At 40.1% G+C, this 15,641-nt stretch overlaps 1 protein-coding gene across 1 annotated transcript in view; it reads left to right on the forward strand.

The window, feature by feature from the left end:
- The first annotated feature begins 666 nt into the window (after positions 1-666).
- KLB (klotho beta) overlaps positions 667-15,641 on the forward strand; it is a 15,179-nt gene continuing 204 nt past the window's right edge. The window contains 6 exon segments of the mRNA XM_031066624.1: positions 667-750; positions 752-1,501; positions 8,179-8,686; positions 10,943-11,211; positions 12,715-13,858; positions 15,485-15,640. Coding sequence (XP_030922484.1) covers positions 667-750; positions 752-1,501; positions 8,179-8,686; positions 10,943-11,211; positions 12,715-13,858; positions 15,485-15,640 — 2,911 coding nt within the window.

Consider the following 15,641-nt stretch of genomic DNA (forward strand, 5'->3'; position numbering starts at 1 on the left):
ATTTGAAGAAATCCAGGGAAATTGTGTAAGAACTGGAGCAGTCCCCTGTTGATTTTGTACTGCTGCTGTGTGTAGTGCTGTACAGGAGACTTTTATATAGTATAGAAAAATGGTTGCATTTGGTGTTTGAAATATTGACTTGCTTTGTGTTTTTATATAGTTAGTTGGATGTATGTATATCTCTTGCTCACAACAAAATTTCCCACAAGTCCAGGAAGAGTTTTTCAGTAGAGGTGGGTTTTTTGAGCAGGGTAGGACTGAGGAATCATGCATTGCCTTTCCAGTCATCCAATTACACAGACAGGATAGATCTCCTTTAAATTGGTGCTTATATAGTGTGAATTGTATTAATGTTTCCTTGAAATACAGCTCCACAAGAAATAAAGGATGTGACAGCTTCTTAGACCTTCTGTCACCTGTATTATCCTACCTGAATGACTGACCTTTAAATGATGATAAATTAGTTCCTGGCATTTCTGTTGTTGAGGCAGGCTGCAGTAAGAAGCCAGGTAGGTGTCTCAGTGGTCATGCAGAGGCCACCTCCCTATAAATTACCATTCTCAGATCTGTTCTACGTCTCACAGTTCAGGCTAATCATTGACAGGGCTTTTACAATCACCAGCTTTTAGTGAAGCTTTGATAAGACACTCCAGCAGCTTGTGACAAATGAAAACGGTCTGCACAGCGTGGACTCCAGCAAAAGAATGGAATTTTTTCAGCATCAGTACAAGAAATCTGATTTTTAACACTGGCACTATAAACTGGCACAATGTGTGGCCAGCGACTGGAGAAGATTGTTGCTTTTTGGACGTTCGCTTTCGTAAGGATTGTTACTGGGCTTGCTGGAGAGGGAAGATCTGTGTGGAAAAAGGACTCCCACTTCAGCCCTGTGAGCGAAACACAGATGTTTTTATATGACACTTTCCCCAAAGATTTTCTCTGGGGGGTAGGGACAGGAGCTTTCCAGGTGGAAGGCAGCTGGAGGAAGGACGGAAAGGGCTCCTCCATCTGGGACCATTTCACCCGCTCGGAGCTCAGGGACAGCGCAGGCACCTCCAGTGACAGCTATACCCTGTTGGACAAAGATTTGTCTGCTCTGCAGTTTTTGGGAGTTACTTTTTACCAGTTTTCAATTTCATGGTCAAGGCTCTTCCCCACTGGAGTGGTGGCAGCTCCCAATGAAAAAGGACTTCAGTATTATAACACCCTTATTGACTCTTTGCTCTACAGAAACATTGCCCCCGTGGTTACACTGTACCACTGGGACCTGCCCTTGATGCTGCAAGAAAAATTCGGGGGATGGAAAAATGAATCGGTGATTGATATCTTCAATGACTATGCCACGTTTTGCTTCCAGACCTTTGGGGATCGTGTTAAATACTGGATTACAATCCACAATCCATATTTAGTTGCTTGGCATGGGTATGGCACAGGTATTCATGCTCCAGGAGAGAGAGGGAAAATAAGAACTGTCTACTCAGTAGGACACAATTTGATCAAGGTACAGTATAATAAGATTTTACAAATTGATCTTGCGCTGCTCTGGGAAATAATAAGAGGAATTGGTCCTGTGATTGGTGTTTTTTTAAAAAATCACCTACTGTGAAAGCACTAAGAAATAGCCTTCAGCTAAGGCAGTTGTTCTGGTACCTCACTTTGATTTTATTTCTTGTCACAACAGCTGACTCAGTGATTGTTTTAAAGTGCTTGTTTATTATTATTTTATTTAAATTAGCTTTTACATACAAATTCTAACTCTTAAAGAGCATTCTTTGTTCTTTACATTTAATTAAACACATTTGGCCACACTGAAATGAATTCTATTAGTTTAAAAGGAAATTCGTTTGTATCTGCATATTGAATCAACTTTACTGGCCATAGAGTATGTATATGTAACTGTGATTTGTTCTAGCTTAGTAAGATCATATTGCAAACTTTTCTTCTAAACTAGTAAGGCTGGCACATCTTGGGTTCAGAAGAAAACAATGTTCTCTTCGGTACTTGAGAGTTTCAAATTATTTCCATGATATACAGTGTTTTTTGCATCTGCTGTGCTCAAAGTACTTTACAGAGCAGGTCTCTATCTCATCTCTGCAGCCAATATAATTCCCCCTGCTGAGACTATTCTTAACTGTCACAAAGAGGATTTTTCTACAACTTGCCATACATCACACATGTAATTGACAGATAAATCTGAATGGGTTAATCCTACAGAAAGAAATGTGCATGTGGGGAAAAAATTATTTGCGAGAGTAGTTAAAATATTCTGCAACTGACAAATTTTTGTATTTACCTCTGGCCTTGAACCTTCAGAACATAATTTTTCAAAAAAGTCACACTGCAGTCAATAGAAGTTTTACACACAGAAAAGCTGTCAAGCATCCTGAGTCACTAACTGATTTCAGACTTAGCAGAATGATTTAACTATAAAGATTTGTGAAGCATCTCAAAGAAAACTGATGCCAAATCATTCTTTCTATTTTCAAGTGATATTTTATATAATGCATGTAAGTTTGCAATATTTCTTGCCTTCCATTCTGAGTGTCAAAATCAAATGTGGAGTACCAACTAGGCAATCTCTGCAGTTTCTGTAAAATCCATGTAAGCAGCACACACACACAGGGAATGTTATTCCTCTGCCAAAGAATCAGTTGGATTTTCCAGGAAGGCAGGCACAGCTGGGTGTGATACACAAATTACTGACCTAATTATCTTGGTCAATATTATTTGTCTCTCAGACTTGATTTGATAGTTGCTTCTTGTTCTAGAGTATAAAATAAATCACTTGGATGGAAGAGTTAAGGAGACTTTCAGCAGCACACAATCCTTTAGCTACTGTTTTAGTATCCGTGGGCAGAAATTATTCTCCTGTGGTACCCTTCTTACAACCCCATGAGCATTACCTAAAGTATTAACAGTTCTCTCCTATACTACTGTAAAATTTCTGAAGATTCTAGATTTGAGATCAATGAAAACTCTCAAATTTGTAGTAAAGTATTTGAGGAACTGGAGTTTTCTGGTTAAGGTTAGGGATGGAATGGAAACTCTTGAGGTACCAGTCGATATGAGTCAACTCTTCTTGTATCTACATATAATTATTTATTCCCCTTAATAAACTGTAATGCCAGCCAGCCATTCCACAGAAGTCACCTCTGGTACTGGATGTTCCAAGCCAGCTGGCCAGAATCTTTCTCAAAGATTTTTGTGCGAGTTTAAATGTCTGGTTCACTTTTCATTGTTGACAATACAGTATTAATAGAATGTATTGAGGCACAAACAGGATTCATGTGGTGTGAAATATCTCTCCTTTGAGAATCAAGGAAAATTATAAGATTCTCTCTTTAAAGAGATTTCACATGGGTTTTTATTTCCTGGTCTGTTATACTGGTATATACTGGTCTGTTTCTCAGACATTGTATTATGGTTACCTTCTACTTTCCCACTGCAAACCAAAAACATTATCCCAAAAATAAAAGATCAACCAAATGTCAGGTTTTGGCAGTGTGAGGCAAAGCCTGTTAAAGCTCTTGAAAAGATTGCCATTTATGCCATCAGCTTTAGGAAGAACCACATTCTTGTCCATGTCAAGGCTTCATTTTTGGACAGGCTGTTGACAGACCTGGTCCTCAATGCCACCCTGTGCACAAACCAGGTCCGTCCATTAAATATACAGAGCAGGAAAAACAGGTCTGTAATGCTGAAATGAAGGTAATCTGGCCACCACACTGTTGCACAGCAATTTGTTGAAAATCATTCTCAAACCTTTTTGTAGTATCTTTGGAGAAATCAAATGAAGCTCTCACATGAATCCTACTTTTAGTTTAATTTCCTTGCATATTGTTGCAGTCATGGTGTTATCAGAATTAATCACTGTTTATATAAAGGAGTGCTTTTTTGTGATATATCAATCATAACCTGAAGCCAAGTTTAATAGAATCACAAAAACAATATAACAAACCACAAACCTCTGCTTTTTTGGACTTTGGATTACTTTATTGTAAGAACAATTTGCAAGTTGCTGGAGATTTTTGTGTCCCTTGAAAAGGGTTGGAGAAATTCCTCTTAGTTTTAAACTCATCAATTTTATTGCTTTCAAAAGCAATACAGTGTCTTAAAACCCAAATAATTGGCTGATATATTAAAAAGTTCATAGAATACCAGGTTGGAAGATGACCTCAAGGATCATCTCAGTAATGAGATGCATTTCAGAACTGATTAAAAAATTATCTGCTTCCATGAATGAATTCATGTAGGTAACTAGGCAGATAATGATCATACTAGGGCTTTCCTACAAAAGTAAGGTTGGTCTGTCTTCATCCAGCCCCAGAGCTCTGCGTGTTGGCTGGCACAAGGCATTGCTGATGCTCAATCACCTCCTGCCTGTGCTCCCTCCAAGCCTTGCATCCTGTTAAGGGAATGCCCCAGACACATCTGCTTAAGAGACAGCCCTGCCTTTTCATGGGCCTTGCTATTAAAGATCTGTAAAGAGAGATAGTGAATGCAGAATCACAGGCTGATAAGCTGGGTGCTTAGGAGATCCACATTGGGAAAATAATTCAGAAGAAGAATTTCAAATGTGAGTTTTAAAAAATTTCAATTTAAAAAAACGAATTTGCATGTTACTGTGTATTCTGTTCATACACAGAGGGTAATCATTGCCACTGACCATTTCAAAGGACTCAATATTACCTCTGCACAAATTAATAGGGGATCTGAACTTTGATGCTTATTAATTGTAAATTGCTAAGGGATTCTCTTAGATAAATCTCTCTTGAGAGATATGGCTCTAGGGTGGACGCCAGAATCATCTGTACTTGTACATGTCTTTGCTGGAAGATTTTTCAAATAGTCGTAGCCATCAGTGATGATGTAAAATTCAGCATTGATTCATAGTTTTTTGATGATTTGTTATTTTCAGGTTAGCTTTCTTAGATTTCTTGGTAATCATTAGGGAAAACACAATCCAAATGCAGGACAGTTAACATACAACAAATTATGATAGCAAAGCCTCAGTCCTTCATAACACCCTCTAAAGAAGTGTAGTCACCTGCACCTTGAGGTGTAGGCAATCCTTCACAAGGATTGAGAGTCAGTTTGCAAAAGAAAGGGTTAAATTCTGCTTTAGCTCTACTGACTAAGGGGCATCTTTACCACAGACCAAAAAAACCTTTAACAGAAATACACTGTCCAAATAAGCCACATACCCCTGCCCTTCTTCTGAACTGTAACATCATCATCAGACTATATTCTAGTTCTTCATGATTTAAACACCAAACAAGTAAACAAAAGGCCCGAATAATTTTATTATAATTTTTTCAATTCTAATTTTCCTAGATGTTCTTGATTTCCAGCACACTAATATAACTCCATATACCCCTGACATTGTTTTGTTATACTCATTGCTGTTCAAAGAAAAATTGCTTGGCTAAAGTATCTTAAGGATTGGAAAGCATTGCTCTACTGAAAGCTCTTTGCATGTGCATATGTTAAATTACAGGATCAGAATTTCAAGGAGTATGAGAATGTTTCAAAAAGAGAGAAGAACAAACACTGCTGTCTTCAATTTATTAGGTTGACTTTTCTAGCCTTTTTACAGGGTTAGTACTAACTGACATAGCACTCTCTGTGACTTGCAAGACTAGGGAATATTTTCTACATTTATACCAGGAAAATATGCTGAAATTAATGAGTCATACGTATCTAGAATAAATACCCAATATTGATCCTACTTTAACTGTGTATTTAGCCTTGACATTTGTCCTTGCTCTAACAAGGAAAGTGAAAGATTAGGGATTAAAATCTAACTGAAAAAAGATTAGTCAAGACTTACTGAAAATACCCAATTTGATGTATGGTACAGGTTTTAAATTGATGTTTGTTTCATATCTGGCCTTAAAAAACAAATCCTATAAATCAGCTGATTGCATCAACAATAGTTTGCATTTCTATCTGTGAATGTTAAGCTTCTTTATAGATAGTTAACAACTCCAATCAGATTTATAGGCAACTATGTGTCTACTGTGTCTGTAAAACCCTTACTGTAGACAGTGAGAAGTTTTTTACAGTACGAGTTAATCCTCAGAATTCAGTCATCAGTGATACGTACAAATTTGTATATGAGGATTCTATCTTGACTCATATTAAACCTACTTATTTATAATTGAGGTCCACTCCTCTAGAGTTTTACCTGAGGCTGTATCCTCTACTGTACACATTCTTTTTAATAGTAACTTTATTTTCTTCTAATCCCCTCCTGAAGATGTGTATGAATACGATGAGAGATTCTTGGCTTTTACATGTCAATATCATATTCTAATTAGTTGTTTTTTTGGCAAAGCCTCCTTCTCCACTTCACCTAGAAAAGTGTGATTGCTATGATTTACCTGGTGCTACTGTCATGGTACTTGGCACTGTGCATCATACAGCTGAGTGCAGGGTGGGGGTTCTCGTTAAGCCAGCGCAGCCGTATGCCTCTCGTTCAACAGTGGTGTTTGTGGGCTTTGTCTGGAGAAAAACTCTGCAAACCTGGTGAGAAAACCCTAGGGGCAGAGCACAGAATAAGCATGGCCCCAGCAGCCATCTCAGGCTGGAGGGAATTTCAGGGGAGGACTTTGAAGGCAGCTGAGGAGATGGCACTGGCCACTTAAATGTTCTGATGAGGCTACTAAGAAATCAATTTTATAATACTTTATCTTGCAATTTGCCTCAAGAGTCCATTTTTGCTGGCTTCCCTCTTCAGCTACAGAAGCTGCATTTCAAAGGTTAGTGTCACTTTATCAGTATTTTCAAAGACAGACTTTGAACAAATGTTACGAGCATGACCTTAGAAACCATAAACAACTGATACACAAAATTTCACAAACTCTAATTCTTTGGTACCCCCCAGCTTAAACAAATACCTACCTGACATCAGGCCTTCTGGAGTTTTTTTTAAACTGTCAAGGCTGTGTGTTTCTAGATAAATTAACTGAAATTATTGTCAAAGGTAAGCAATGCTGTTTGGCTTAGTAATGATGACAATCTAAGTCAGCACTCAGTGTTTCACAATGTTTTTCTCTGGGTGCAAACTGTTATTTTCTTTCCAGCTTAAGAGTGTAATGCCACACTCCAGGCATGAGGTAAACTCTGAGTTACTTGACAACTCTTCAGCTGGGAGAGCCAGCTCCCCTCCCCTGTGTCAGATCACCTGATGTGATTCACCCGGCAGCCCAGGGCCACTCCTCTCTGACCTACCTGTCCTGTTTCCTTCCAGGACTTTGACAATGCTGGTGGCTCCTCAGTCTCCCATGTATTTCTGGTTTTGTATAAGCTTTGTCTGCTGTATGCCCTTATTTAGGTAATTAATAATGTGACATTTGAAGCTAATTGTGACATGCAATAACAACACACTTTCTAAAACATTATGATAATCAGAAAAACAATATTAAGATGTGATACAGTGCAGTGGCCATTTCAAAGAAGAAATTAACTAAAATCCTGAACAAATTCTCAGTCAGAGCTATGAAAGTTGACGTTTGGGTTCAAACCTTACAGATGGGTCCTTTGCCCAAGTTTTTACATTTAGGGATTGTGCAAATATCAAAACTTGAACACTTGCTCATATGACTAGGCCAAAATAAAACAACTAAATCCCAAGAAGAGGGATGGGGTGGATGTGGTTTGATCAGATAAAGTCCAGGTAACCCCCAGAGCACAGAGCAGTTAGTAGCACAGAGTCACCACTGACAAATGAAATATCATATGAGATGCATCTTTGATGGAATAATTGTAAAAATGGTTTGAAAATTTAAACCATATCAGGAATCACCGTTTGACAGAGAAAGACTGGCTAGATCACAGAGTTCAAATCCCATTGTTAGAGCTGTTCCAAAGTGTCTGTGTAACAACAGCTGTTCTCATCCCTGCTGGGATCTCTCCTGAAATTTAGACATGTGTTAAAAGGCAAAAAGCCACAGCCCTAAGGTGTCATAGGACACAAGTTACTGAGCATTGCCCTCTTCCAAGGAACCTTGCAGGGTAACAGTGATTGCCCATTAAACTGTGCAGGGTAATTAATGTGCCTTAACTGATGCTTCCATAGAAGCCTGCAGTGACTCAGATGGAGCTACCTGCCTCTCTGGCTGCCAACCCACAGAGACTTATTAGAGCTACAATTTAATGCTATTTTTCTCTCATCAGGCTCATGCAAAAGTTTGGCATACCTACAAAGAACGCTTTGAACCCTACCAGAAGGGGATGATATCCATAGTATTGGGATCCCACTGGATTGAGCCTAACAAATTGGAAGATGAGCTGGACATTTCTAAATGTCAGAAGTCCATGGAGAGAGTACTTGGATGGTTTGCTAAACCCATCCATGGGGATGGGGATTATCCAGAAGGACTGAAAAATGAATTCTTGTTTTTGCCACACTTTACCGAAGATGAAAAAGACTACATCAAGGGAACAGCTGACTTCTTTGCATTTTCCTTTGGTCCTAGTAACTTTAAACCTCCAAACACTCTACCAAAAATGGGACAAAATTTGTCACTCAATTTGAGGGAAGTGCTGAACTGGATTAAACTGGAATACAACAGTCCTCGAATCTTGATTGCAGAGAATGGCTGGTTCACTGACAGCCACGTGAAAACAGATGACACCACAGCCATCTACATGATGAAAAACTTCATTAATAAGGTTTTACAAGGTTTGTACAGAAATTACTTGTTGGATTTTTCAGAGAGCACTTTTAATCATTTGATATTTAGCTCTGTAATAATTTAATCTTTTTTTAATGAGACAGTGGCAACAAAGTTAATCATTAATTATTACTGCCTGAGTACAAGTAATGGATCAGGATCTACTGGTGCTGGGTGTTGTACAAACAGAAAAAAACCATAGTGCCTGTCCCAGAAAGCTAAAGTCCAACATCTGCATTGGGTTAGGGTTTCCATATTGAAACTATCACTCCTGCAGGACTCTGACTCCACTTAGTAGGTACAGAAAAGCCTTGGGATCTTCTTCTGTGAATGTCTCCTCTGGTGACATAGGGACCTTAGGTAACTCCTGACTTTTCCTACCTCCAGCCCTTTGTTTCTGCCCCAGACCTTCCCCTTATTTTTCAGGGTGCTTTTCTCATCCTCACTCTAACACTCAGTCAGGATCCTGACCTGTTTCTGCCTTCTCCTTTCACTGTCCCTGCAGACAATGCTACAGACATACTCTCACTCTGATCCACCAGATCTCTACCTATCACCTGCCTAACTTTTAATTTTCTTTATATAAAGCATACGTAAAATAGTAATTTTTCCCCTACCCTTTTAAACGGCCACAAAATCTCAGCATGCACCATCTCAAGTACCACAGCATCTTTTGTTCTGACAATTAAACTTACCCCCGTCTATTCAGTATGCTTCCACAAATAAAAATGTTCTCAGTTGTCACTTACTCTGTCCCTAGATGTCTGCTCCCATTTGTTCAACCTTCCTCAGTGCAGACATCAAGTACTCATCTTTACTTGCAAGGCCATTCTAGCTTATCTCCTTAGCCTCTACATCATTCTCTGCCTCTGCATTTTGCAATGGGTATTTTCAGACATTTTTGTACTTTCTCCCATGCTTTTCCTAATTTAGAAGTTGCCTTCTTTGAAAATACATGCCATTGTATTGCTTTGTTACATTTCCTCATCTCCTTTCCAGTATTCTGGCCTCGTCTATCAGCTTCCCATACACTCACATTGCAAGCTCTTGGGCTTTCTGATTTAATCTGGCAACTAGGGAAACATCCAGCTGGACTATGCCCATGCTGCTGGGTACCTTGAGACTCTGCTGCATGCACTGTGCAAAACTGCTTTCTGCTCAAGTTTCAGCCTGGTGTACTAGGGCAAGGAAGTTCAGTGGAAATACAGAAGGATGCAAAATTATATGTCCTGAGAAAATGGAGCTAAACGATATTGGGAAAGAATAAACCACAAAACTTCATCTTTATTCCTTGGCTTACTGGTAAAATATGGCTTGTCCACCTGTCTGTGTGAAAATCCTCAGCAACCCTACTTGGTCACTGCTTTCCCTAGGTCATTCCAGCCCTTATAAGGTTAACATGAGGAGTTATCCCATGTTATTTCCTAGTTTAAAGGTGGTGACAGGCAGTGAACATGACTGACCATGGAGTTTGGACTTTCCTTGCAGGCTGCCAGCTGGCACAAGCCTGCAGGGGTGAAAAGCATTGTGGTTAGTTGGTGTCTGCTGAGCAGCTGCTTTGCAGACCCTGCTACCCTTCCTGAAGAATCAGGTTCCACATCTGAGAAAGCAGTTGTGTTGTCATCTTTCTCATATATTATATGTAAAAGATCATATGTAAACTCCTTTGCAAGAGGGACATTAAGATTGCCTGAAGAAATCAGTATGCACTGCACCATTTTGTAACGGAATCAGTCTCTGGGTTGCTCTACTCTACTTCTCTAAAGTCATCAGCAGTCCCATGCCAACAAAATAGATTTTTCGATTTACAAGCTGAGTAGACATTCCCATGAGCTTGCAGACATCTTTCAAATAAAGGTGGAGAGTTTTAGCTTCATAACAAAGTTACAAACCAGATCAACTGTTGCTCCCTTTATTTTGACTCATGATTCTCTAATTTAATGGTATTATTGTACTGGCAAATTGTCAAATGCAACTTCAAACCTGGATGTGGTATAATATTTCTTGTTTGGTCAGAGCAGAAATAAAGCATTCTACAGTAATTTAATTTCTTAAGGACACGATTATTTAGTGACACCTTTTTTTTTAGTAAATAAAGACTAAGATATATATGTCAGTTTTGGAATAAATTACAGTGGGTCAATAACCTTACAAACATTGAGAAGACACTCAAGATTTTCAAAATAGATAGCCCTTACAAATATCCCTTATGTATGTTAGAGTAATGAATACAGGACTCATGGATGTTACCTTCTCTTATGCAGCTATTAAATACGACAACATAGATGTGTTTGGTTACACAGCCTGGTCCCTCCTTGATGGCTTTGAATGGCAGCATGCTTACAACATCAGGCGTGGATTATTTTATGTAGATTTCAAAAGCAAAAAAAAGGAAAGGATTCCCAAGTCATCTGCACTTTATTATAAACAAATCATACAAGAAAATGGCTTCTTCCCAAAGGATTCTACCCCAAACTTGCAAGCTCAGTTCTCCTGTGACTTCTCCTGGGGTATCACCGAGTCTGTTCTCAAGGTAAGCATAAAATATTAAGTGGATCACTGGAAACAGAGTGATCAGCAGCTCCCTGAACAAATGACTGTACACAGCAGCTTGCATTCCAGAATTCCAATGCACACTGCCAACAGAAGTTAAGCCATAATTGCATTGGTTCAATTTCCTGTGTTTGCAGGTTTTCAGGTGAGCTGGGCACAATGCTGGCTACTGCTGCAGCAGCAGACCCTGCTGCAGGAGCCCTTCCAAGCGTGGCCCTCCTTCTGCTTGTATCTCCATGTGGCAGATCAGATGAGGAAATTCAAACCAAGACGTTGATCCAACCAATTGTTACTGGGTTATTTTTCAACCAGGGGTTTCCAAATCCAGTTTGCAGTGTGGCCATAGGGATGCTTGTGAAGGCCTGATTGAGAGAGTGACAAAGGGCAGGGACAAGGTGATTATGTTGGTGGCAGCAGAGTGACCTGCAGGTTCCAGGTATTGTCTACAGCAGAAACACATTCCTGGGTTAGGCCTGGCTCTGAGTGCCACTCAGACAAGTGGGTAAGAAGCCATTCTTTAAAAGGCACATAGCACAGGTGAAGATAACCAGCCTTGAGGTTTTACCATCTGAGCTCACATTAGAAAACAGATCATACAACCTTTTGTCCAAACTGGCTCCTACAGGACCTATTTATAGTTTATTTTTCTTCTGTTTCAAACTTAGTAAATAAGCTAACTGTATGAATGGCCAGTGTAGGGATATCCTTCTTGTCATTGCACACAGACAGTCCCATGACAAATATCAGCCTTAAAAAATAACAACTAAATCCCATAATTTAACCTATTCACTGACAACCATAGGGGAAGAAAAAGTTAAGCTTCTATATATTTTGTTAATATGCAGCACCAAAAAAAGTACATTTCCTTAAAAAAAAAAGGCAATCTAAATATTTTAAACTTCACTATATTGTACTTTGAAACCTACAAAAAGCATTTAAAAATTGGAATATTAAAAAAAATGTGTTATTCTGGACTTTTTCAACTAGTAGGAGATAGAAAAGATTTGTGTTGGGTTACTATGCCTCAGTTTCACAAGGTTGATCACAGCAACAGTACCAAAATAATCCATGCCTGCCTGGTGCCAAAATAATCCTGCCCCTGGTGCTTGTTCTCACCATCTGCTCTCCAGGCAGCTGCCTGAAAACTGCTGTGTGCATGACCAGAGTGAACTCGATCAGGGAGAGCTATCTCTCTGAAAACATGTCATGTAGGCTGCTGGCAGGGCAAATGCCCATGTGTAATCAAAAAGGAAAAAGTGCAATTTTGATGTTCTTCATAGGGAAAGGAACAGAATGATAAGATGACCACTAGCACAAAGCCCATATAGGTGAGTTGGTTATCATCTTCCCCCCAGAGCATTTAAGCAGGGCCTTCTGACATCCACCACTAATCGACAGTTAAACACAGGCAGAAATGCAGATTACAAGCAGATATTATGTTCATTTAATTAAAACCCATTGTAACATATTTTTATTTTCACAGGCAGAATCAGCAGCTTCCTCACCACAGTTCTGTGATTCCAGCTTGTACCTCTGGAATGTCACAGGAGATGGGCTTCTGCACAAAGTTGAAGGGGTAAAGCTAAAAACCCGACCAGCACAGTGCACAGATTTTGTCAGTATTAAAAAGCAACTGGATCTCCTGGAAAAAACAAAAGTCACCCATTACAGATTTGCACTTGACTGGTCACTAATTTTACCCAACGGAGATTTGTCAGTGGTCAACAGGCAAGTTCTTAGGTATTACAGATGTGTGATTAGTGAAGCCCTGAAACTGAACATTCAATCCATGGTCACCTTGTATTATCCAACTCACACCTACCTGGGCCTGCCGGGTCCTTTGCTGCAGACAGGAGGATGGTTGAACCTATCCACTGCCTACGCTTTTCAAGAGTACGCAGCTTTGTGTTTTAGGGAGCTTGGTGATTTGGTTAAACTGTGGATTACAATAAACGAGCCAAACCAGCTAAGCAATGTCTACAAGAGGAGCAGCAATGACACCTATCGGGCAGCACACAATTTGTTACTAGCACACGCCATGGCCTGGAGAACGTACGACAAGCGGTTCCGGCCCTCTCAGTACGGCAAAGTGTCCCTGTCCCTGCATTCTGACTGGGCTGAGCCTGCCAACCCCTTCTCTGAATCTCATTCAAAAGCTGCCAACAGGTTTCTTCAGTTTGAAATAGGCTGGTTTGCCAATCCCATATTTAAGACTGGGGACTATCCAGCTACTATGAGGGAATATATCACCTTTAAAAACAGAAAAGGCCTTTCATATACTTCGTTGCCATCTTTCACAAGTGAGGAAAAGCAGCTTGTCAAAGGTGCAGCTGACTTTTATGCACTGAATCATTTCACCACCAGATTTGTGATTGACGAACCTCAGAACAGAAGCCAGTATGAATTTGATTGTGACATTCAGTTTCTGCAGGATATCACCTGCCTGAGCTCCCCTTCTCGTTTGGCAGTGGTGCCCTGGGGAATGCGCAAAGTTCTCAGCTGGATAAAAAAAACTTACGGTGACATCGACATTTACATCACAGCAAATGGAATAGATGACCCGTCCTTGGACAATGATGAGCTTCGAAATTATTACTTGGGCAAATACCTACAAGAGGTTTTAAAAGGTGAGTACATGACAGATTCACGTTCCCCAGAGCCATTTCCATGGCACAGAGCCAGGCACAGCTAAGTCTCGCCCTGGACAGAGCGAGCAGTCCTGACTCAGATGCAGGAGCCAGCAGCACTGAGCCCCCCGAGGGGCACAACTCTGCAGTCACACTCAGGGCAGCTATGACACAAAGGAATGGCATCAAGTGCCTTGCACAAAACACAGCTACAGCTGCCTCCAGTTTAAACCATGAGAGAAGCTCTCTGGGCATGCACATACAACAGAGTATTTACTCAGAAATTATTAGGAGGTGGCACTTCAGCCCAGAACTCCCAAGAGACAATTAAAGTTTCTACTCTCCAAAGAAAGGCAGTGCCTCCTTGCTTGCTGAACTAGTCATTGGACAGGAAAGTGCAAGCAAATCCACAGGAACCTGGAGGGACTTACAGAAGAAATGCAGTAGGGCACCAGCAGCACCAGATGCTGTTGAAGGGAGAGTCCGACTCTAGTTCTTGTTCCACTACTTGTTTTCTCCTGGGCACATATGGAAATCTACTTCTTCACTTTAGAGAAAAACTTGTAAGAATTATGTAGGTAGGGGACAAAAACATTCAAAGCAATGATCTTCAGCAGCAGCTTATTGTATGAGAAATGCTGCAGGGCCCTCGCCCCTCCCCTCCCTCTTCCTCCAGCCAATCATTAAAGAAAAAAAAAAGGGCAGTAGGACACCGGCTACCAGCAAGGCCTTGGTACCTGACCAATACAGGCAAAATGAGATGTGCAATACATCCCTGCCCTCACTGTTCCCTACTGGTGAGCAGTAGAGATCTTCTCTCTCTAATGGAGACGTGGAGGGGGCTCAAAAGCTTTTCTGAGTTAACTGACATCAAACACAGTATAGGTATCCTGGTTTTTCCTCTCAATAAAAAATGAGACAAATCTTACTCATGGCTAAGCATGGCTTCAGATTACTTTTACAGACCAAGAAAAAAAGTGTTCTCTCTCCAGTGCTTAGCCTTCTCACTTACTACAGGACTAACGAGCATTTGCTGATTTATTTTCCATGCTAATTTCATACTGCAAACAAATGAACAATACATTACTAAAAGAACTAAGTTATTAAATGTTTACATGTTTTTAGTCTGGGTCACATTCCCAACTATGCTCACTGATTGCACAGGACTTCTATTTTTAAGTATTCTCACCCAGCACTTGGGCACAGCAGTGTAACACAGAGCCATGCATGCTGCAGGGATGAGCAGCTGAGTTTGGAGCAGGGCAGGAATTCTTGGAAAGCTGCTCTCATGGCACTTATGGGCAGCTGTTCCCAAGGCATTGCAGCTGGCTCCAGTTAAGAGCAGCATCTAGCTTTTCCCACGAAAACAAACTCCCAGCTCCAACCCTGTACTTATCCAGTTTTCATGGGGTAGGTTCAAAATCATAAGGATTTTTTAAAAACAGTAAGGTACTGTTCCTGTAATTGAGACAACTGAGTATTAGAAGCAGTAAATATTTTATGATGCAAGTACACTTTTAAAATTTCTAACAACTTGAAATCTGAAATCTTACCAGAAAGTCTCCCTTATTTACTTGAAATGTAACTTTTTATTAACACTTTGTTTTGGTTTCTTTTCCTTCTCAGCCTACTACATTGACAAAGTCAAGATTAAAGGCTACTATGCATTTAAACTGACTGAAGAAAAATCTAAGCCCAGATTTGGATTCTTCACTTCAGATTCAAAAGAAAAGCCTTCAGTAAGATTTTACAATAGCCTGAAAAGAAACAATGGCTTTCCTGC

Source organism: Geospiza fortis, unplaced genomic scaffold (genome assembly GCF_000277835.1).
Source record: "Geospiza fortis unplaced genomic scaffold, GeoFor_1.0 scaffold40, whole genome shotgun sequence".
Taxonomy (NCBI): domain Eukaryota; kingdom Metazoa; phylum Chordata; class Aves; order Passeriformes; family Thraupidae; genus Geospiza; species Geospiza fortis.